This window comes from Rhagoletis zephyria, unplaced genomic scaffold (genome assembly GCF_001687245.7).
Source record: "Rhagoletis zephyria isolate East Lansing unplaced genomic scaffold, Rhagoletis_zephyria_1.1 Rzeph_scaffold_01150, whole genome shotgun sequence".
In the NCBI taxonomy this organism is placed as follows: Eukaryota; Metazoa; Arthropoda; class Insecta; order Diptera; family Tephritidae; genus Rhagoletis; species Rhagoletis zephyria.
The window spans coordinates 96,792-119,707 of NW_016158234.1; the positions used below are offsets into that span (position 1 = coordinate 96,792).

Sequence of the window (22,916 nt, forward strand, 5' to 3'; positions counted from 1 at the left end):
TTTTTTTTTTTTTTTTTTTTTGTAGAATGAACTATATTTTTACACGAAATTAGCGGAAAAATATTAGAATGAAAATTGTTGCATATATTGTAAAAAATTTGCTGTGCCAACACTTTGTTCCGGCAGTGTATGTTCATAAGTGTGGCCTTGACATATACCTCCACTTAATATAGTAGTATTTACACCAGACCGTACCGAAAACAAAAGTTTGCCGTACACCCCTGAGTCTAAAGTATTTTTGCAAGGCAATTTATAATTTTTATTTATTTTTTATCGAATGGAGGCATCACCTTTTTACACTAATAAAAGATGTCATCTTTGGCATTTACAGTCGGGTCTTACAGCTCTTGTTCTTGTCCATGTTTCTGCGCCGTACAAGAGAACGAGATGCATATTTGTAGAGTTTGATTTTTGTACGTCGAGAGATGGCTACGATTTTTCAAAAGCGAGAGCATTGGTGGACTTAATGCTTTTGTTGCGCGAGTTATTTATCGAGCTAAATAAGCCCGTACATACATGTGTTGTTTATACACTCAGAGAAAAATGGCGTTCTAAAAATAAGCTCGACTGGGATTCGTTCTTAAAATTTTAAGAAGACTTCGGTCTTAAATATTCTTAGAAAATGGATTTTCCGTTCGTGTTTTTAAAAAAATTCTAAAAAATTCAAAAAACGGCAGCTTTTTTTTTGCCCAAATTGGTAAGAATAAGAAATTTTTAGGTAATGAGGAAATCACCTTCTTCAGCCTGAAAGTACGTACTCTAATTATGCCATAAAAAATAATTATTGATTTCAAATGTAGAAATATCTTTTTTACAATTTCAGCTCAGTAAAAAATTTTTGCTTGAACATTCCACTAGTTACAACCTATCAAGTAACCATAAGTATCCTTTGTTGTTAGCAATCAGCGTTACGACTAAAATTTACTGCGAATTCACGAAAACTAAAAACAAAGCAGCAAGAACTTTTCACATTAAAGGATATATTGTTTTTTTTTTAGCAAAAATTCGTTAACCACTGGCGCAACTTACGCGTTATAAATTAAAAAACGCTTAAAAATCTGAATAAAAAAAATGTGAAGCAAAGAAATGAAGAGCTGAGCTGGAGCGGCCAGCAATGACTTTCGCTGAATTTATGACCAGCGGCCAGAATGCTACATGATACATTATGTAACAGTAATGTAATTTCAAAACGGTGATAATGAAGGCGTTAATGCCAACGGAGATGTTCTCTTGTTGTGGTGGCTGATGAATCTGCGGGATGCTAAAAAGTTGTTAGAAGCAACAAAAAAAAAAAAAACGGTAAGCTGTGAAAGTCGAGTGCGAATGAAAAAAAAAACAAACTAAAGCAATAAACGCATCATTGAGCACATGAAATATGTGAATGTATTTATTTGTGACAATGAAAATGGTCTGAGCAACGAACAAAAAAAAAACACGCACAGCAATTGTTAATGGCGTTGAAGGGAAAACTTTTGCTACAGAAGTGTTTGGAGAGTATTTATGTGATTTTTTTAATTTTATTTTTTTATTTAAAAATATTTAGAAGCAGATTCAGAGGCAGCAACTGAAAGCGAAAGGACAAGGCAAGTAGCTGCTCTGCATAAATTCGCAATAAATTTATAAATCCTTAAGCGAATTTACATACATGTAGAATGTGGCAAGCATGTAATATGAACGCACGTGGACATACATTAATTTCATATATATGTAAGTACTTACGTGCGTGCGTGTACATGTGCTAAATACAGTGTTCATGGCCACTCTTGGCAAAATGCTGGCCACCACAAACTTTAGTGGTCAATTATATGCAAAAAGTTAAGCTGTTTCAAGTTGAATTTCCGCTGCTATGCCCTTAACAAACTTTTCACACACAATAATCACATGTTAAGCATTGCTTTTGGGTAATTTCATTGAAAAAAAAAGAAGAAAATAACAAAAAAAAAAAAATTTTTACATAATTAAGTTTAAGTTGGCAAACAATATTTTCAACTCACTGCTACGCTCCGCTTGCCGCTACACAATAAAATGCAGTGGCCAACCAAGTTTTTATTTTTGTGTATTTTTGTTTTTTTTTTCGTTACATATATTATTGTGTGTGCTTTTTTTTGGAACCAACCAACGAATAGACTGAGAGTGTATGTGGTAAGAAGAAAAGTGGTAGCAACATCGTTACTGACAGCAGCCACAACAGAGGCAACAAATACACACATGTATGTATGTATGTGCGTGTAAAATGGCACGTTGCATGCTATTTATGCAGCAAATTTGTCAACATTTACTGCAGCGCAAATAATGAAAACCAACTTATGCATTTACATTAACTAAATATAAACGCATACACAGATGGTCAAAAATATAGTTGCACTTTAGGTAATACAAATTTGTAATTCATTAAGGAACTTAACTGGAATTCTCGCCTGGTTAAAGCAGAGTCTGCATATAAAGAATGTTGAGATTTTCTCGCAATGTTTTGGTATTTTTTAGAGAGTTTTACATCAGCGGGTTTTTTGAGATTGTTTCGGAATTTTTTTTAGAATATGTCCGACTTTCCAGGCTCGACTAACATTATTGCCAGGGTTGCCACTGAGCAAAAATATACTTACCATCCATAGCTTATTTATTTTTTAGTTATTTCAATAAGATTTAAAATTGTTTTTAATAAACTTTTTATTCAAATAATTATACGGTATTTGAGATCATATTCATCGGCGTAGCCAGAATGAAATTTAGGGGGGGGCGGGGCTCGACCCTATTAAGCTGGCATTTCAGGGTACTACTTTATATATATACAAGGAAAATTTGAAAGTTAGGGGGGGAGGCTCGAGCTACGCCCATGATCATATTAATGGCATATTCTCAGTTTCCTTCAACCAAAAGCGAAAGTGATGAAACTGAAAGCAACAACGACAAACAGTGATTAAAAAAAAGCACTTGGTGATTTCTTTTTAATATTTCAAGTAAAAATGTTTTGTTGCTTTAACTAAATCCATTAAAATCAAGGATTCAAGCTATATACAACATTTAGAAAAACTAAAAAAATTTTCGTCTAAATTTCTAATTTTTTACTCCGAATTTTTAGAACAATTTAAGGTATGGAGTTCTATAGCAAACAATATTTGAGTATTGTCAATAACGTGCTGCTGCAAATTAACGTTGATTTTTTTAATTTTTTTGCCGCCAGTCTTTCGTGGCTTTTTTTATTTAACAATTTCCATTGATAAAAAATGGCGTTGATTTATATATTTTTTTTGCGAACAATCATAGTGCCTATTTACATCCCAGTCAACTTTTTCTTTTTATTTAAATAATCATTTAAAATATTTAAGCAATCAATTTTTTAGCAACTAATTTATTAACTATTAATTAAATAAAAAAATGATATTTTAAAAACAATAAAGTTTAACTATTAAAAGAGAAAAAAATTTAATTAAAAAAATTTTGTTCACAAAACAAAAAATAAATATTTAAAAATTTAATGAAATTAAAAAAATATATTTATTATTTTCTTTTTAAAACAATAAAATATAAAAAGGAAAAAGTTAAAAAACTTGCTCCCGAGGATACGAACCTCGGATCTCTCGAATGCCACGCCAGTGCTTTGTTCGCTCGGCCATTGCGACCGGTGGTTTGTTTCAAGTTAATTGCCAGAATTGCCCTGTAAATGATGTGTTACTAAAAAAGTGGCATTTCACTAATAACAGATGGCAGTTGACAGGAGCAGTGTTGCATTTCAAGTTATTGCGTTGGAGATTTAGCAAGTCATTCAAATGTCAAATTGCCTTCGTACATTTCAATGTGTTGGTATGAAAACTTTAACCCATCAATCCAAGAGCTTTTTCCATATCAAGAAAAAAAGCTATGACCATAGACATTCTCATCTTTGGGCGTAACCACGAATTTGAACGTCAGTGTATTTGCACTACATATCTAGAACTCAGACACAATAAATTTATATACATGTGCGTAAATTGAATGACTTATGTATATACATACTACTTTAGGATGCCTGGACCCTGGAGAATTATCGAATAAAAATAAAACTTGAAAATTTTTCCGCTATATTAAAAAAATCGATTCCATTAAAAGGTATTTTAAATACGATGAAGAAACATTAATTTTCGTAAAGAAATACTTTTCTCATTTCTGAGTTTAAATTTTCGAAAGCGCAGTATGGATGTTTTGAAATCGTTAAAAAAAATATATATAACATCGTTTTAAGAAATTTTAGATTTTGTATAATACTTAAGTTGCCCTAATACACTTACGAATGCGCTATGTTTTATGCACGAATGCATTTATGTACGTATGAATGTGTGTACTATATAGTAAGTATAATGCGTTCCCTGAGTTTACACTATTTGCACGCTGTGGCGTATGAGTGACATTTAATTAAAATTTATGCGGCGAGTCTAGAGGAAAATCGTTTCACATTTTATTTTCACATTCAATGCAACAACGCAATAATGCAACTGAGTTGAAAAGAAAGTGAGTTAAAATTTATTACTCACACTCACACACCCACACACGCACACTCAGGGGGGAAATTTTCGGAAAAGCAGTTCATTATAAGTCTTTTTTGTACGAAAAAAAAATTAAAATAGTGCAAATTTACTTAGCCCACTCCATGAACACTTGTGGATGAGGTGTTGATGCGTCGACTTGACTCAGCGAGTTACAAAGTGCACATACATATTTACATGTGTATGTGCGTTTGTAAGTGGAAGCATATTTGCTGCGTTGAGTGATGGCAGTTTGTTGTGTGAGCGCACGAATGTGAATGCGTTTGGTAAGAGTGACATTTAATTACGGATATTTACGGGCATTCGTGAAGGGTTACGAAGCATTTTGTGGCAAATTGGAATACCATTTGTGAAAAATTGTGCAAATATGCAAATTTTTAAATGATTATATATTCAAAGCTACTCAGATGACTTTGCGGTATTAAAGTGGTGGTGGTGGTGGTGGTATTTGCAATGGAGAAGTGAAATGGTGCCAATGAGCCATGGGAAAATTTTGATATTTATTTTTGATCTCGACTGTCACATACCAAAATCTCAAATGTACATATACTATATATATATATGTATGTACATAGATAAATAGATTTTAACGAACTTCTTGGAAAATTTTAATTTGACAAAGTCCATATTTCGTACAAAATCTAGAATTACATTATTTTCAATTTTTAGCATCAATTCTTGTTATCACAACGGTCTCATTAATTAATGTTGACGAAGTTTTAATTAAAATGATTTCCACCCCCACGAGGAGGAGATCTACTTTAAGGCGCGAGCTTTGGCATACTACAGCAAAGTTTTTGGATATCAAACAACAATCGCCACAGCTATGACAGAAAATTCAATTATGGATAATTTTTAATATTATTATTTAGCTCAAATTTCTTGCTTTGAATCGAAGTTTGTATGGCAACTTTTGGCGCCTTTGAGGATTAAAATACTCGTAGAAGAAAAGAAAAATTATATATAATTTCATTAAGGACTTTTGGTCATTTGGTTGGGACATATGGCCTGTTTTGCAGGAAGAACGTCATAATCCATTTTTTGTGAAGTACATATGTATATAGAAGTGAAAGTCAATCCTTTTTTGTTGTTCATAAAAATATATTCAACAATTTTATTGAGCTTGAGGCCGTTTTTAATGAAAAGTAGTGTGGCAAAGTGTAGATATTTCGAAGACCACCGCATCGCCTCATCAGACTTCTTCAGCGGGATTCGATCTAATGACCCCAGTTACCTCAACCAGTGGTCTTCACACTGTGGTAAATTCACCTTATAAACTATTTTTGCTTTTCCCACTTTTTTCCACAATAGTTTTCATTAAAAACGGCCTCAAGCTCAATAAAATTGTTGAATATAATTGTTATAAAGGCCATACAAAATTTTTTAATCAAAATAGGAGAATGTCTTTTCTCTCAATTTGACAAGAAATACTTTTAATTAAACCAAAATTAATGATAATTCCCACATCGCTGCTACAATCACTGTCATCATTTAAAAAATGAAATGAATTTAATTAAAGATCGGAAAAAATCTGAGTTTTTAGTACCAGTTACAGATTTTGAGAAAAGTGGAGTAGTGGCTCCCATTTTTATGGTACTTTCAAAACTTAAATCGGTTTTTTTTACCGGAAACCTGTATCTCCAGTAGGTTGGTATTGAAAATGAACGAAATCGGACTGTAACCACGTCCACTTCCCATATAACGGTATTTTCGAAAAATGCACTCCGCCCACTTATGATGAAATGCTGTATCTCAGTAGCTCCTTCACCAATCCTTACCAAACTCGGTACGAGCCTTGCCTAACTCAGTCTAACTCAACACCCCTGCTTATCATGCAAAGGTTGTTTAAAGAAAGTTGATATGACGATACTGATATCTGCGCCGGGTATATAAATAAAGTTCGGTTTCGCTCGAACTTATACTTCTTTACTTGTTAATCTTATTTAACCGTGCTCAACCACCTCCGCATTATCCTTTCTGTTTCCATAGACTTTTCGTTTCATTCCAGTTTGAAATTAGTCGCTTTTTCGCTACATCGATATTTGCATTTACTCCCAACCGAACGCAAAGATTTTTATATTTTTAACGCAGGGATATTCGCCGAAATCCGCAATGAAATCTGCGTTTTGTTAACTCTAGTCCTAAAACTGCAATGCCCATTTCTAGGGGTGTTTCGTCTTAAAAAAAAAATCTTCCCGAACTAACGTTTTTACTGGAGGTATTCCACCGAAATCCGTAATAAAATTTAAATTTTTGCAAAAACACAACTATTGCAACCCTGCTAGTTATTGTATATGTACATATCTTTGAACTTAGCCGGTATAGGAAAATAAATAGCACTGATTAGGTATATAAAAGCATAAACAGACGGTAGCGTTGAGCCGGATCAATTCGGGAATTAACTACAGTTGAGCCGGATTAAGTCCGAGTTAAACCGAATTAACGCTGCCGTCTGTTTAAGTTTTACGCTACATATTATCAATTAAAAATCAACCAACACCAACACATATATTATAAATTTTATTTTCAAATATTATTTATTAAAATCAAATATCACAAGAAATAGGTTATTTTACAAATACACACAAATTTTTATGAACAAGAAAGCTATGTAGATGAAGTTAATGATTTTGAAAATAAAATTATTTCGTTAATGGAAAAGCGATGAATTATTTTTTGTAGTTTTGTGGTATGCTTAAAGATTTTGGAACGTATTTAGTAACTTCTACCTTATGGGGCATGGTTAGCGCAAAGGAAATGTGACATGGAATTATGCCATATTTTGAGGAATAAATTTTACAATAGATATCTATATAATTTAAATGTATCGAATTTTTTCATCGAAAAATTCTTCGACGAGCAAATTTTATATGTACATACGTTTTAGATACACATACATATGTATTTGGGTGGTTTCATAAAATTCGAAAAATGTGAAGATTCCGAATACAGAAAAGGATTTATACAAAATATTCCATAAAAGTATTAACTACTGGGAAAAACCAAATGAAATTTTGAAGTTATGCCTACATACTTTAAGTTACATATGAATGTATAAAAATTCGTTCGAAACCCTTCATTTTCTTACACTATTTACCAAAAGTTTAGAAGTGCACCAAAAATCATGTCTGTATCCAAATACTACATTCTAAAAAGCATGAGTATATAACTTAATGAAAATAAATGTTTGTTTTTTTCAGTACCTCCTACGATTTGTTATTGTATGAAATTATTTATAGTAGTTTCAGCATTGTATGCACATAAGGGTGGTCCAAAAATACATGTGTAAAAGTAAAGTAGGAATTTGTATGCTCTCACTCCCTAGAACTGTTCTATACCAAAAAAAAGTATACTCGTATTTTTCTATTTTGAAAGCATTGATTTTTAACTATTCTATACCATTTCTACGAAAAATTACATGTTAATACATGGAAAACTTTGAGCGCTTTGAGCGACCTCTAAATATTTTTTGATTTCAAAATAAAAAATACGGATATACTTTTTTTCAATATAGAACAATCCTAGGCGGTGAGAGCCTTACAATTCCGACTTTACTGCTTTTGGATCACCCTAATGTATATATGTACGTGCATTTCGCATATCCATATGCAGTACGAGTATTGCTTTGTTTGTGAAATCCTCCTGCTTTCTCGCCAATTTCATGTCATTGTCGCACAATTTGCATTGTTTTTGTTGTTGCTGTTGCTGCTGTTGCTGTTGCTGCCATAGTAGCCATTCTGCTTGTAGGCGGGCGTTGGCGTGATTGTGAGTTTGAGCGTTTCCGCATCCGCTTCGGCAACAGTGGGTGGTCCCCAGGATACTTGCCGTTTAACCGATGGTTTGCGTTCGACGCGTGTGCCGGCGCTGTGTTGCAGTGTTTTCTGCTGCTGTTGTTGTTGTTGTTGGCTTTTGTGCTGTTGAGGGATATAAAATATATACATACATATTTTTATTTGTGTGTATGCATTTATGGCAGCGCCGTAATACGAGTATATTGAGTGCATCGTTAAAATGTCAGTTAGTTATGTTTATTTGCTTGTTTTCTTTTTTTTTGTGTTATTTATTTGTTGTTTTTGTATGGTATTGCACAATTTCAATCCTTTGGCGCAAAACATGCTTTGATTGCAAGTAAATTTATCTGTGCATCAATCTCTTTGGCGATAAATATTATTGTGCTTTGTTTGGTTGTCATGCGAAATTGAAGTATTATATTTCGTAATTTTTATGAAATATATATTTTTTCAGTATGCGCTCGCATGCCGAGTTTATTTATATATTTAGCCTCGCATTTTCACTTTTGTGTGCGATTGTATGCTCAAACATATAAATTGTATAACTTTTTAAATGTTTTTGTTTTTTTTTTTTGACATGCGGCTAATTGGCGCCTGTTTCCATTGACATGCATTTATTTTCACGATTTCCGATAAATTATCGTTGATATATGTATGTAATGGGGACATTCATAAAATATTTTACAGCATTGAGCATTGTCTCTGTGTGCGTGCTGTTTATTTGCAAAAGTTGTTTATGTTGGTTAAGAGATAAGGTACATGCGATTTAAATAAAGACTATATTTTGATATTTATATATGTACATAAAATATTTGAGGTAAAAATTATATTCAACGTTAAGAATTACAATTTTTTTCATCATATACATAAGGCAGGTACATACTGCCATACTGTAAGTTGAGTTTCTAGAATACGACTGAGTGAAAATGCATTGCCTTAGAGACATTTATTCGCGAATTCTATTAGGCAAAGTATGCATGTGCCTCGAAGGATTGTGACTGCGATTTTTCAAAATGCGCTACAATTTCATGGAGTCCTATTTCCGTGGACTTATTCTTGGTGATTGGAATGACTAGTGGCTTATGGCAAATTAAAGCTGAACGTCTAAAGTCCATTCGCTTCATATGCGTTTCTCACTTTGCGGATGGAAATAATTCGGAATAAAGAAAAGCAAACAAAAAGTTTATTTTCGGGTACATATTAATTGACGGCCAGAAAAATCGCTCTTTAACAATTATTTTTTTACTTTTATTTATTTACTCCTTAAATAACCCTTATTTCTGAATTTTATTTGATAAATCCAAAATAACAATTATTTTAGATTTTTATCTAGTACTAGTATTAGAAGTAGGAAACTTTTGTTTCCCCAACACCTTTTTAACTGCGAAAAATATTAATGACTTTTATACGAATGATTTAAAAAATAAAAGTCGGTAACTGATTTATATTGATGACTTTTAAAAGTAAAAGTCACTGACTGATTTTTATTGATGACTTTTATAATAAAAAGTCTTCAATAACTGTTATCTAAGAAATATTACATAAAATTATAAACTTTATAAATAAAAGTCTTCAATAACTGTTATCTAAGACATATTACATAAAAATCAAAAATAATTATTATTTCTGATTTATAATATAAAAATAAAAAATAATTGTTATTTTTTTAATTTTGCATACAAATTGCAAATAAAAATTTATTTTCGAATTCGAGTCTCGGCGAAAATAGAAAACGATTGGTATGCATCACTTAGTTATAGAACATAGTGAATTTTTGCAAGACAATTTTTCCCTGACTAGGTGCATCGTACACAGTTTACCAGAATATACGAGTATTACTAGTAAATATGTATCTAAATTTCTTATAAAAGAAATCTAAACATAGAAAAACATGCGGGTGTGTCCGTTTAGGACGATCTAACTTAGGCGAAAAATAAGTCTCAAAATTACGAACCATGCAGAGAAAAATGTTTGTGTCTTGGTTTGTGTTTTAATATGTTAAGAGATTAAATTCTCTACGCCTAGACAAACATTCTGACTTGCTCACGTACTATGCAGTTGTAAGAAATATCAAATCACAAAATTGCAAGAACTCCTTGAACGATACCTAAACACAAAAAGCCAAACCCACAGCGACCAAAAAGAACATGAATGTCACAGTTTTTCAAGGCTGGACTCATATAAGCATATATATATATACGTACATACATACATACATATGTGCATACAAATGAACATACAGAAATTTATATTCAGTTATTTTGTACAAGCCGGAAACACGTCAACTCTTGTCTGCACTGATTATCTCAAATGTGAGCAAATGAATTCATTTGGGTTTTTTTGTAACTTCCGGTATGTTTATGTCACTTCCTGTACATTCAAATATTTTTGGTTTATGTACATTCATATTTACATGTACTCGTATGTACATAAATATTAACAACGTATGCATACTACACTTACAAAATTCAAACTCTTGTTGTTGCCAAAATTTTGCGGTAAAACTCATTAAATCTGAACAAACAACGCTTAGAATGAACATGTTTAGGCAAATGAAAGCAAAAAAGATCTCACTTGCACAAAACATGCATGAATTCATATACATACATAAATATTTTTGTGTATGTTTCTGATTTCATTTGGATAGCGTACTTGATACACATATGTAAGTACTCGTATGTACATTAGGTGGCTAGGATTAAAAAAAATTGTAAAATAAATAATTGGTGGTATTATTATTGGAAGTCTCCTGAAGAGAAACTGAGTCTTCCTGAGGGTAATTGAATTAAAATTTTTCGATAGGAATCGAAATAGATTCGGTTATAAAAGTGACCGAAATTTATCGAATCAGCGAAGCTTATAGTTATCGAAATTTATCCATGCCTATTAGGTTATCACAATAAATCGAATTATTCAAATATTCATCAAGGTTTATTAAGTTGTCGAAATTTATAGACACAGAAACTTAGTTGTCGAAATTTACGGATAGTTATCGAGCTGTAAAAATTTATGGAATTAACGAAATTTGTCAATTTAAAGGAGTGTACCAAGTTATCGATATTTATTGAAATATCATTATTTATAGACAACGAAATTTATCGAGTTCTTTGAACTTACAGAGTTATCGATAACTATTGATCCACTGAAATTGGTTGATTCATCGAATCGAAGTTTATGGAATTTTCAAAATATATTGATTTATCGAAATTTCAAGGTTATATAAGTTTATGGAGTTATCAATGCTTATCGAATTTTATCGTGTTAACAGAGCGTAACGAGTTATCGAAATTTCTCGATAGCTTTCGAAAAATGTGGAGCTGATTTATAAAGGTATCCAAAGATATATACATTTTTGAGATATCGAAATTTATCGAGCCCTCGAATTTCACAGTTATCGAAATTATCAAGTTTTTTTTTGAGTTATCAGATTTTGGTATTTTTAAAATTCATCGAATTATAGATACTAGTGTTCGCCCAGCGGTTGAAATTCAACCTTTTAAAATAAGGGGAGCTGAGGTGGGCTGAGTTGAGCCGGGTTGAGTTAATTGAACTGAATTGAGGTGAAATGCGTTGAACAACATAGCAGAATATAACATAAAATAACATAACAACACCACATAACACAACTCAACACAAAACAACACAACATAACATAACATAAGATAACATAACATAATATGACTTAGCACGGTATAACATAACATAGCATAACATAACATTACATAACATTACATAACACAACATAACATAACATAACACAATATAACATGACAAACATGACATAACATAACATAACATAAGATAGCATAACATAACATAACATTACATAACATTACATAACACAACATAACATAACATAACATAACACAACATAACATAACATAACACAACATAACATAACATAAAATAACTTAACATGTCATTCTTCAATTGTATCTCTTTCTTTTTCTGTCTTTGTCTCTACCTTTATCTACATATATTATTTTCTATATCTTTATCTTTTAATTTTTATATTTATCATTTCCTTAACTTTTAACCAGATCTTTATCTTCATTCTTTTCTCCATCTACATATTCACCCACATCTTTGCGATTACATATGTATACTATGAAGAATTTAAATTTACCTTTCTCTTTGTCTTCATGTTTCGGTTTCTCTTACTTCTGTTAATCTTTGCTTTATCCTTTCTTCTTCTCCATACTCAACTCCATACCTTCTTCCTCGTTTGAGTCTAATCTGTTCATGTACATACATACATACATACATCTTATTCCTAAACTGCTGCTTAGCACGTTTCTGTAATTCAGTATCAATATAAAAGCATACATTTAGGAGGCATTTCCGCCCCAACCATGTACATGTATGGCATTGGTATTGGTGTGACTTTTGAATTGATTTTTTCGCTCTATTTTAAACTAATTTGAAATTTGAAAAATTGCCTGCACATCAGCATCAAAATACCTTTCTAATGATATATAATTGTTTATACCTTAGAAGTATAGTTTAGCCGTAAAAGGGGTGTAAAGGAAACATGATTGCCTATTTATATAATGATGTATCAAATCACTGAAATTTATCGATAAACTGGAATGCATCGGGTTCATTCTAAGTCCTACCCAAGGCCTCCAGAGACCTTCAAAGATATAAAAAATTGTAGTCACGTTTTAGCTCCAAAGTAGAAGATTTTCCCGAAAGTTAATTTGTACCGTATAAGTATCGCTACGTGTTAAGTTAGAAAATCTCTCCAAGGCTCTTACAAACTAGAAAAACTGTCGAATTTCGACAGTAACTGGAACTCTAGTTTCTATTACAAAACATGGCAATTTAACCCTTTATCATGAATCCAAAAGGTTAGGATAAATCCAGATAAAATCCCGAAAAGTTCCAAAAAATTCTAAGACAATTTCTAAAAAGTGCTCGATGATATTATAATGCTTCCAAAGAATTCCTGAATCCTGAATATTATCCGCGGATTTCTTTTGAGTTATATACTTATAATTGTTCTTATATATAGCTGAATATATGTATACATGCATACACACTTGCAAACATACGTATGTAAACATACATACATCTCGCTAGCTTAGAGTGAAAAGTAGCTAAGTCCCAATTTGAAAATTTTACAGGAGAAGAACAAAAATTCTTATAGCCATTTTCTTCAAGTATTTCGCAAAACTTTGAATACAATAAAGCAAAGCAAAACTCCATACGAATCAGAGGGATTTGAACTTTATATAAAAAATTCGTAAAATTTTGGCCTTATCGAATTTTCGGAGCTTCTTTTGGACTTAGCAAATTTTTCGTTTCATTGAATATAAACGAGAAAACATAAAACAAAGACCTTTATCATTTTCGAAACGATGCAGTTTTAATTTCTCTAGCCTCCTGTATCAAAATATGAGTTTTCATAAAAAGTGGACTTAGCAACTTTTCACACTAAGCTACATAGCGATATATGTACCTTTATTAAGTATTTATGTAAATGCATATTTGTTTCTGTGGAAGCTGCGCAATACTCTGAAACAGTCTAATGACACAACCTCTAATGATGTCTCGGTTTAATTCATTTCACATACACATACATATGTACGTGTATGTATTTACAAAAACAAAAACTTTTCATAAAAGTTTACACACACGCAATTAGCTTGCTTTTTGACTTTCATTTGTGGTTTTCGCTTTTATGTAGTTTTATTTAGGTTTTTTGGTAAATGTACGATGGTATGAGAAATCGGTTTGTTTGCCGAAAAAGGTCATACACTGCGTATACGTTACGTTAATTAAATATTTGACATGTGATTGTGAAAACGATTTGATTGCTTGCCTTTCTACACAGAGTTTAATATAAAATTAATTTATGTGGTTTAAATCCACTTAAACTAAGTGTTTCCATGTATTCGAACTGGAGAATTATGTGACCAAATAGAGCTTTTGAGATACATTCGATTGTTTTTTTAAGTAATCAGGAAGGGGTTAAGTTGTTGAAAGATTGGCACGGGTGTTTCACTGGGATTTTCGTTGGAAAGCTAATCCTTGCAAGCATGTAATATGAAGAGGTTCAAATATTTATTAATAGCTTTAAGCTTTAAGAAACTTAGAATCATTACGGATATTATTATATGTATATAGAACACTGCAGACTTTGAGGATATCTGAAAACAGCGAGCAATATACAGTGACTCAAACAAATGACCACGTGTTTTTTTAATATTCGTAGTATTTTTCCAGCTAAACTTTTATGTTATTTTTAGATAAAAATATCGTCTAATTTTTAACCAAAACTGTGTAAATCACAGATTCAAACTTAATAAGAAATTTAGGAAAATTCATCATTTTCAAATTTTTATTCTGAATTTTTAGAAAACAGCTTCTTTAGAAGATAGACACTCAACCAAACTCCATGGACCAGTAGTCCAAAAGCCTTGTAGAGATGTTCAGTGACTCAAACAAATGACCACGTGTTGATTTTCTCAAATATTCGTAATGTTACGAACTAAATTTTTTCTGTTTTTTGTATACATATAAAATATCGTCTAACTTTATACAAAATTTAGGAAAATTCAACAAACTTTTTATTCTGAATTTTTAGAAAATTTTGGGTATGCAGTTTTATAGCTCATACAATTTCAGTCTAAAAAAGTGCCAGGTTTATACTGCTAAAAAATCGCGTTGATTTTTGAGAATTTTTTTTTGGTGGCGCTTGCACTTTTTTCATAGAAGTCTGATGCATCCTCCGATCAATGCTTCCGGAGTTTTTTTGTGGATTCTGCGTGGCTTACAACCATGTAGAGGTGGTACTTACATATAGATACTATTGGCCACAGTGCCTACACACTATTTTTTGGTACAATAAATATATTATTTATAAATGCATACATGCAATCATACTAGTCTCCCCTCGCAGTGAATGAAGTCGCCGGAAAGATGACATGAGAAGAACCTTTAACCATCTTTGTGATTGCCTATATCAATTGGGCTTCTTTAGGACTTTTAATTTATGATAACGCTGTAAGTTACATATTGCTTATTGATCTTTAATGTATGCACATATTTATAGTATGTATAGTTGTTTGCGTTGTTTTGTGCCTGGTTCCGACAAAAAAAGCGTTAAACATTGAAGAGCAGAAAATGACGTTGGCTTTTCTGTCCTTAGGAAAGTAATATACCTTTTAAATAGAGCCGAAACCAGGCTACTCATTAGTTATTTTATGGAACACAATCACAAATGCACCGGAGTAATTGGAGGGAGTATCAAACATAGCCGAAACTGTTAGACCTAAGAATTTCTCCAAGTACCTCGCTATTACATACACTTATAGATTTTGTATTATTATTCGCATACAAATGTGTGTATATTTAGAATTTATTTTTAAGTAAACTCAAATTTGTTTTTACGTACCTATGTATGTACAAATGCTGCATTAAGAAAGGATTATCATTAAAACCCATCGGTGATGGGCGAACCAAGTACGGATGCCATCGTAATTTTATTAATGCAAAAAGTGTCCGAAACTTGAACAAAAGATGGTCATAATAAAGACGACACAAGAAATGACAACAATAACACAATACAATGGCAAAAACGAAGGAGTAGCTATTTGCTAAGTAATAGGGGTTTGTGCAAATACCAACAAAAAAAAAAAAAAAACGGACAGCAACTACAATGGATGACAAGTAAATTGTAGTGAGATGCATTCAGTTTCAAAGTTTTTGTGGCACACACTTTTTTACCTCTCAAAATGTTGTGTGCGCTGAAATACCTAGGTATAATGTCGAAAATGATAACAAAAAGAAAGAAATGGGAAACTGAATTTGAACTGTAAATACTGTAGACAACTTTGAATGGAATTTAAGTGAGAAAAGTGAGGATTAAGTACATAGCGGTAGAGAAGAATCTTAACAAAAATGCAAACTTGCCAAAAAAAAAAATAACTCTATTTTATAGAAATATGTGCATAAATATATATGTAACGAGATTGCAATATTGTAATGTCATAAAAGTAATAGTTAAAAAAAAAAAATGGACGAAAATAACCATAAAAAGGAAAATTTTATTAAGTTGAAAGTCCACGTATTTTAGTTTATGAATACTCCTGCCATATAATGGACTTAATGGAATGCATTTAGGTAGCATTAGTAATACTTTACAATATAAGTATTCGTTTCTACACTATTCTACGTATGTGTACTAGGGTGCTACAAAAATGCATGTGAGGAAAGTAAAGTCGGAATTTTAATGCTCTCACCCCTAGGATTGATATATTATCAATACAGAACAATTCCAGGGGGTGAGAGCATGAAAATTACGGCGTTGATTTCTCTGGACCACGCTAATGTATAGATGTGTATATTACCTTACGTATATAAATGCTATGTCGCATGCATGATTTTTTTTTTTACACTGAAGTTGAGTAAAATGAGTACGTTAAAAATTTAAATTTTTTTTTTAATTTTTTGAGTATGCAGTCTTGTATACCATTAAATTTTAGTATAATAAGTGCAAGATTGAAGCGATTGCAAAACTGGCTCTAATTTTTTTTTACTTTTTTTTAAAACGGTTTTGCGCATTTTCTTCCATAAGAAAAAATTGCAAAAGGCCGTCAGCATGAAAAATAAAAAAAGAAATCAGATAAAAAAAAAAAAAAAAAATTTTGCAGTAGCTTAAAACTTGCACTTTATTATACAAAAACTTTATAAGCTACAAGACTGCATACTCGAACAAATTCTAAAAAAAATTAAAAAAAAAATGTAAATTTGTAATGTACTCATTTTACTCAACTTCGGTGTAAAAAAAATTCATAACTCAAATTATTGTAGAGTGCACCCCATAATACTATACTTAAATATTGCGCAATACTCAGAGCTACCATTGTGATTATTTTTTAAATTTTCTTTAAGAAGGCCTATTTTCAAAAACCTTTTTTTATCAAAAAATTTGTATGTGAAAAATAATTTTTTTTTTTTAAATACTTCTTTTCATAGAGAATTTTGATGTGTGTGTGTGATTTTTTGCTCGCCCTTTCTCCAGATATTTGGAAAACTATTAAATCGATTTGTTTTTGATTTTGTGCTATAAAGCTTTTAAAAATTTATTAATCAAGCTCAAATTTCATATTTGTTTATTATTTATGTTTATGCATCAACCCTAAAAATTTGAAACAAATCAAGCACATGAAGTGGGAACCCCGTCCGTTTTGGTATGGAACGCCCCATATACTTTTATAGTGAATACTTAACTTACCTGTGCACTCTTTTAGTTTCTTTAATTACATTTCAACAAAACCCAAATATTTTTCACACAAATATGATTGCAAATGTATTTAATCAATTTCCTAGGTGTATGTATTTACAAAATTTAATACTTTTTAATTCGATCGAAAAATAATCGTACAGTTTCAATATTTGATAAGTTTTTTGGTGTTAGAGATTCTTAAACTAAATTTTGGTTTTTAGTAAGAAATTGATTAAATTTTTAGGAGGCAAGCTTGTTGCAATAGCAAACAGAACTGAAATATATTTACATTTAATTCCATAAAAAAATAAATGTACATACGTGCGTTTTTGCTAACAAGTTTACGTAAAGACAAATGCGTAAATAACACTTTTCCTAATACATATATGTAAATACAAACAGTTTTTTGTATGCCAGTAGTGTTTTATGAAAAAAAATACTCAGCAGAAGGCGTTACAGACCTGAATAATTTATGTATGGAAATAGAAAAGGAATAAGGATTCCAAGCCCAAATTTGGAATTTCAGAATTTAAATTTTGTAGTAATGTCTCTGACATTCAATCTATGATCAATGATCAATGATATATGATTTGTAATTTTTAAAGTGTGATCTACAATTTATGATCTGTGACCAATGATAATATCCTTCCATGATCCATGATCTATGATCAATGATCTATAGTATATGATGCATTATTTACGGTCTATGATTTAGGGCTCATGATTGATGATCCATGATATGTGATCACTGATTCGTGATTTATAAACTTTGATCTATTATCTATGATTTCCATCCATGATCTCTGATCTAGGCGCCTGGTCAATGAACCTCCACATCCACCTTAATGGCTTTGAAACGGATGGTAGAAGTTTAGCAAAGGCTGCGTGGACCCTACTTGTTCTCGGTAAACCGATTATCGCTGATATATCAGCAGTATTACTTCTGAGCTCAGTAAGGTTCTAACTACGGCACACTGGTACAATGATAAGGATATGTCTCTCTTCGTGCTGGTGAGTGTGAATCTTAGTAACTTAAGTGCACGGCGTACGTTCCAGCACCGTCTTTTTTAAGCTGGTGGTGCATTCAACTCCTTTATGGATGCGCGTTAAAGTCGGCGACAGAAGCAGAAAATAAAAGTCCGGTTTTAACAATAAGAACTTACATCGAAAGTTCACAGAAGAAAATAGATCAGTTAGGAAGGATGCGTGATGATATGCTCACATTTTTTAAGGGATGGAAAAACATTCAATGTCAAAAGTCGTTAATAAAAGCGACATATAACGAATCCATCATTGAGATTCTCACAACTCTTGACCCAAGAACGAGTCACTCGAAGTCTGTTTTAAAAGGATGAAGGAGAATTTTTGCTACCTTGGGCTCAGTTTGACCATTGATGAATTCGAAGAAATAATAAAAGCCAACCTACCATTATATTCGCCGGAGATGTTAACGCAGGGCCAGTCGTCGAGAACAACACAACGCGGAAAAATCCGCACTGAAAGCTTGTTTACATGCCCTATACTTCCTAAACAAGTAACCTACACCATACTAGAAACCAAGCCGACTCATTGCGAAAGATCTCTCTTTAGGCTTCGTTTTCTGCGAAGAAAATCACATAAAGCCCATTGGTTCGCAGTATGGATCTGTCACAACTTCATGGATGCAGATTTATACCCATTGGGTCTAGCTTAAAAAAAGGTTATAGATAAAGTTAAAGGTCGAATGTTCTCACAGCTCTAGTGTCTCTCCTTTCGAACAAAATAGAGCTGACCAAATAAAGCGCCAACCTGCGAAAGCGCAAATATTTATCCATGAGGTGATAGCTAAACTTGACAGAATTTTAGATAATGAAGAAACGGGACTGGACAACCATAGGAGAACGGAGGTTATTAATTAGATAGCTCTTTAAGGCATAAAACCGGGTAAGTACCAGGTACTCATGAAATCTAATGTGCAAACATCTGTGTACGGCTTGGCAAAGCCTTATGCGATTAAATTATATGCAAAAATAGGTTAGGTTGGAAACAAACATTAATTTCATTTCGTTTTATTCATTTAGTCGGCACCAGTAGCCGACTTTTCATCGGGATTGGTTTGGAACCAACCCAAAATGGGCCCATACTAGTCACAAACTTGTCATGAAATAGTCCTCAAATGTACAGAAATAGGTTAGGCTGGAAATTAAACATTAATTTCATCTCGTCGAGACCAGTATACTGCGTTGCCATCGCGAATATTTTCGAACTACCCCACAATAATGCTAAACTAGTTTCTGAAATAGTCTTGAACTAGTCTTAAATGGCCCCGAAACGGTAAAAAATGTCGTGATATTGAAGGTGAAAAGATTCCGAAATGGTCCTCTATAAGTCCTAAAATGATAATGAGCTAATGCCAAAATGCTTCGAAAACGGTCTGGAAATGTTCATGAAATAGGCCTGGGTTAGTCTTGAAATGGTCCAGAACTAGTCCCAAAATGGCCCTCAAATAGTTGTCTTGAAGTAACTCTGAAGAGGATCGAAGTGGTCCTTTACTATTCCCAAAAGTAGTTACAAATTTTTAGCTGGGTTAACGCAAATATTACTCATACCAAGAGCTAATCAGAAATGATCTATGATCATCGAACTGTGATCCATAGATCTATAATATTTGATATACTTGCATATAATCTATGACCTTAAATTAATTTATTTCCTGTGATCCATAATCTATGACCTATGGTTACGATGACCATCCGTACCGACTTTTGCGGGACAGTACCGATTTTGAGATAATTGTCCCGCTGAATATTTTTAAAAAATCGGGACGTATAAGTGTCATTTAATTATTTAATGTTTATTATTTTTTTTTATTAAAGTGTACCTCGTTATATAACAAAAACCATTTAAATCACATGTTATACAAAAATTAGCGAAATTCGACAATGTTTATCGAAATTTTGCGCTTTTTAAATATATTTCTTAGAAACTTTACGAGTATGCAGTTTTATAGCCCATTCAATTTTAGCAAAACGAAGTGCAAATTTGGTAATTTTTTTGTGGAAGGTGTTGGCTATTTTCCCATACAAAAAAGATTGTCGAATAAACTTTGTATGGAAGAAAATGCGCGAACAAAAAATTGCCAAAAATCAACGGTAAGCCCAAGCTACTTCGAACTTGCACTTTGTTTTACTAAAATTTGATGGGCTACAAAATTGCGTGCTAAAAAAATTCTAAAAATCAAAAAAAGGTTAAAATTTTGATTGACATTTGTCAAAATTCGTCGAATTTTTGTAAATGTTCTACAAAGTTTGAAATCTTGATTTACATTGTTTTTTTTAGATATTTGTAAGCTATATTTTCATAAAAAGGTCATAAACATTTTTTAAACATAGAAAAGTAGCCAAAACTTGCTAGAATGTCTTTTCACTGTTTATATCCTCGCCACCAGATCACTATTCAAGTGTTTTCACTTTGTTTTGTCTTACATTTTTTATTCTACAAAGAAAATTGTATGTTCGGATTCGATGCTTTAGAAGTATCCCGATTTTCGTCCACAGAAATCTGGGCACAGTACCTATGGTCTAAGTATCGACAATGAGCTATGCGCTATGATCCTAGATCTATGAGCTATGTGCGGTCTATTAGCTATAATTCATGATCTATGATTTATGAACTGTGATCCATGAGGCATGAGATATGATGCGATCCCTGGACAATATACATATGGTTGTGGCATATGGTCTTGAGAAATTGCAAAAATGCTTTTGCATTGAGGTAGTCGGTTTTAGGCGCTTGTTTACATCTTCTGCTGGATTTACCTTATACTTATTTAAAAATGTACGTATGTATGTCTACGTATTGTATTAGCAAACACTTGCATTCTATACGAGCGTAAAAAAAACAAACAAGCGTGATATGTACAAATAACAAAAAATGCCACTAATGCATACATATTTACATAATGAAATCAATCTGATTCAAGCAATAAATCGGTTTCGTTTATGGAACATAAAGGAGCTAAGCCAATTAACGCTAAACCTGCACCATTCTCAACACAATATCGCTTGCTTACCGTGCCATGGCCATTCGCTGTTGTGCCATTTGTAGTCGCAGGCGATGACTGCTGTCCTTGCTGCTGGTGGCCATCCACCGTATCGCCGCCTATTTGTGCTGGCGTTTGAGTCTCCTTCTCCGGATTATGTGGCGGCGCTGACGTTGAAGGCGTCGACGCTGTGCTTTTGCTTGCTGCTTGAACGTCTGCTAAATATTTGAAAGCGTAAAAGAAATAAGTTGTTTTGGTAATAAATGAAATAGGTAAGTATTTAAAAAAAAATTTTAATAAAAAAGAATGTAAAGCTTTCAAAATTAGCTTCCATTCCGCTACATACCACCACTGCATTGTTTTGTTGTCGGTGTTGCTGCTGTTGCATTCGACTTGTCCTTCTCCGCAATTTCTTTACTTCCCTCCTTCGTTTTCGTTTCTTCGTTGGTGGCACCACCACCACCTTCGCTTGGTTTTTCATTCGATTTTTCAGTTGCATCTGCGCTAATTTCTTTTCCACTTGCCTGCCTTGTCTTATCCTCATTTGCCGCCTGAGCGCCTTTCTGTAGTGCATTCGCACTAATCTCTTTCTGCTCCACCTGCTCTTCACGCTGTTCTGCTTCCAAAGCTTCGTCTAAGCTCTTGTCCACTTCCGCTTTTTTGTTCGCCGCACTGACCAAATCGTCGCCTTCATTGTCATCATCATCATCGTCTTCTTCCTCTTCATCGATGCGTGCATCAATATGACCCAGTGGTATATCGCCATTTTTCTTCGTACTTCCATTCTCCTTGGCCGGCGGTGTTGTTGCAGCAGCAGCCGCAGCTGCTGTTGTAGCTGCGCTGCCATTTTTCAAAATACCCACAAGTGGCGCTCCATTGCCTGGCTTCTTTTCATCTTGTGGCAACTGCCAGCGGGAGAAAGAGAGAACAATGTAAATTACAGTTTAATTGGAACTAATCACCTTTTCAATTCCAATTCTGCTTTTGCGTTGTGCTCCCACTACAATACACACACACATACACACTTACCTTTTTGTAGCCGTACGATTGTGTGCCGGTTACCCCTGGCGACTCATGCATTTTCGTCGCTTGCTCCTTTGACCAAATGATGTCCTCGTCAGTTTGTCGCTCGATGCGTTTCTTATAAGCTCGATGACTGCGGTACACTTCTATGAGGCAGCAAATTACTATGATCACAAAGAGTGAAGTCAACGTTATGAATACCACTTGTGTGGAATCTTCCTTCTCGGAAACGTCATAGCCAAATTGAGCTACGTAGAGTACACGTTGCGGTGGATCTTCCACCCAGGCTTCGGCGCTCTGCAATGGTTGGTATTTGTATGTTTATGCGT

The 22,916-nt window shown here is 32.9% G+C and overlaps 1 protein-coding gene across 1 annotated transcript in view; it reads right to left on the bottom strand.

Moving 5' to 3' along the window:
* The window catches only part of LOC108362946 (uncharacterized), a 45,807-nt gene that overhangs the window by 6,157 nt on the left and 16,734 nt on the right, over positions 1-22,916 (bottom strand). Inside the window, exons 7-9 of the mRNA XM_017616108.1 lie at positions 22,594-22,884; positions 21,911-22,469; positions 21,595-21,782 (exon numbers count right to left, since the gene is read on the bottom strand). Of these exons, the coding sequence (XP_017471597.1) occupies positions 21,595-21,782; positions 21,911-22,469; positions 22,594-22,884 (1,038 nt within the window). The remainder of the gene's footprint in view (positions 1-21,594; positions 21,783-21,910; positions 22,470-22,593; positions 22,885-22,916) is intronic.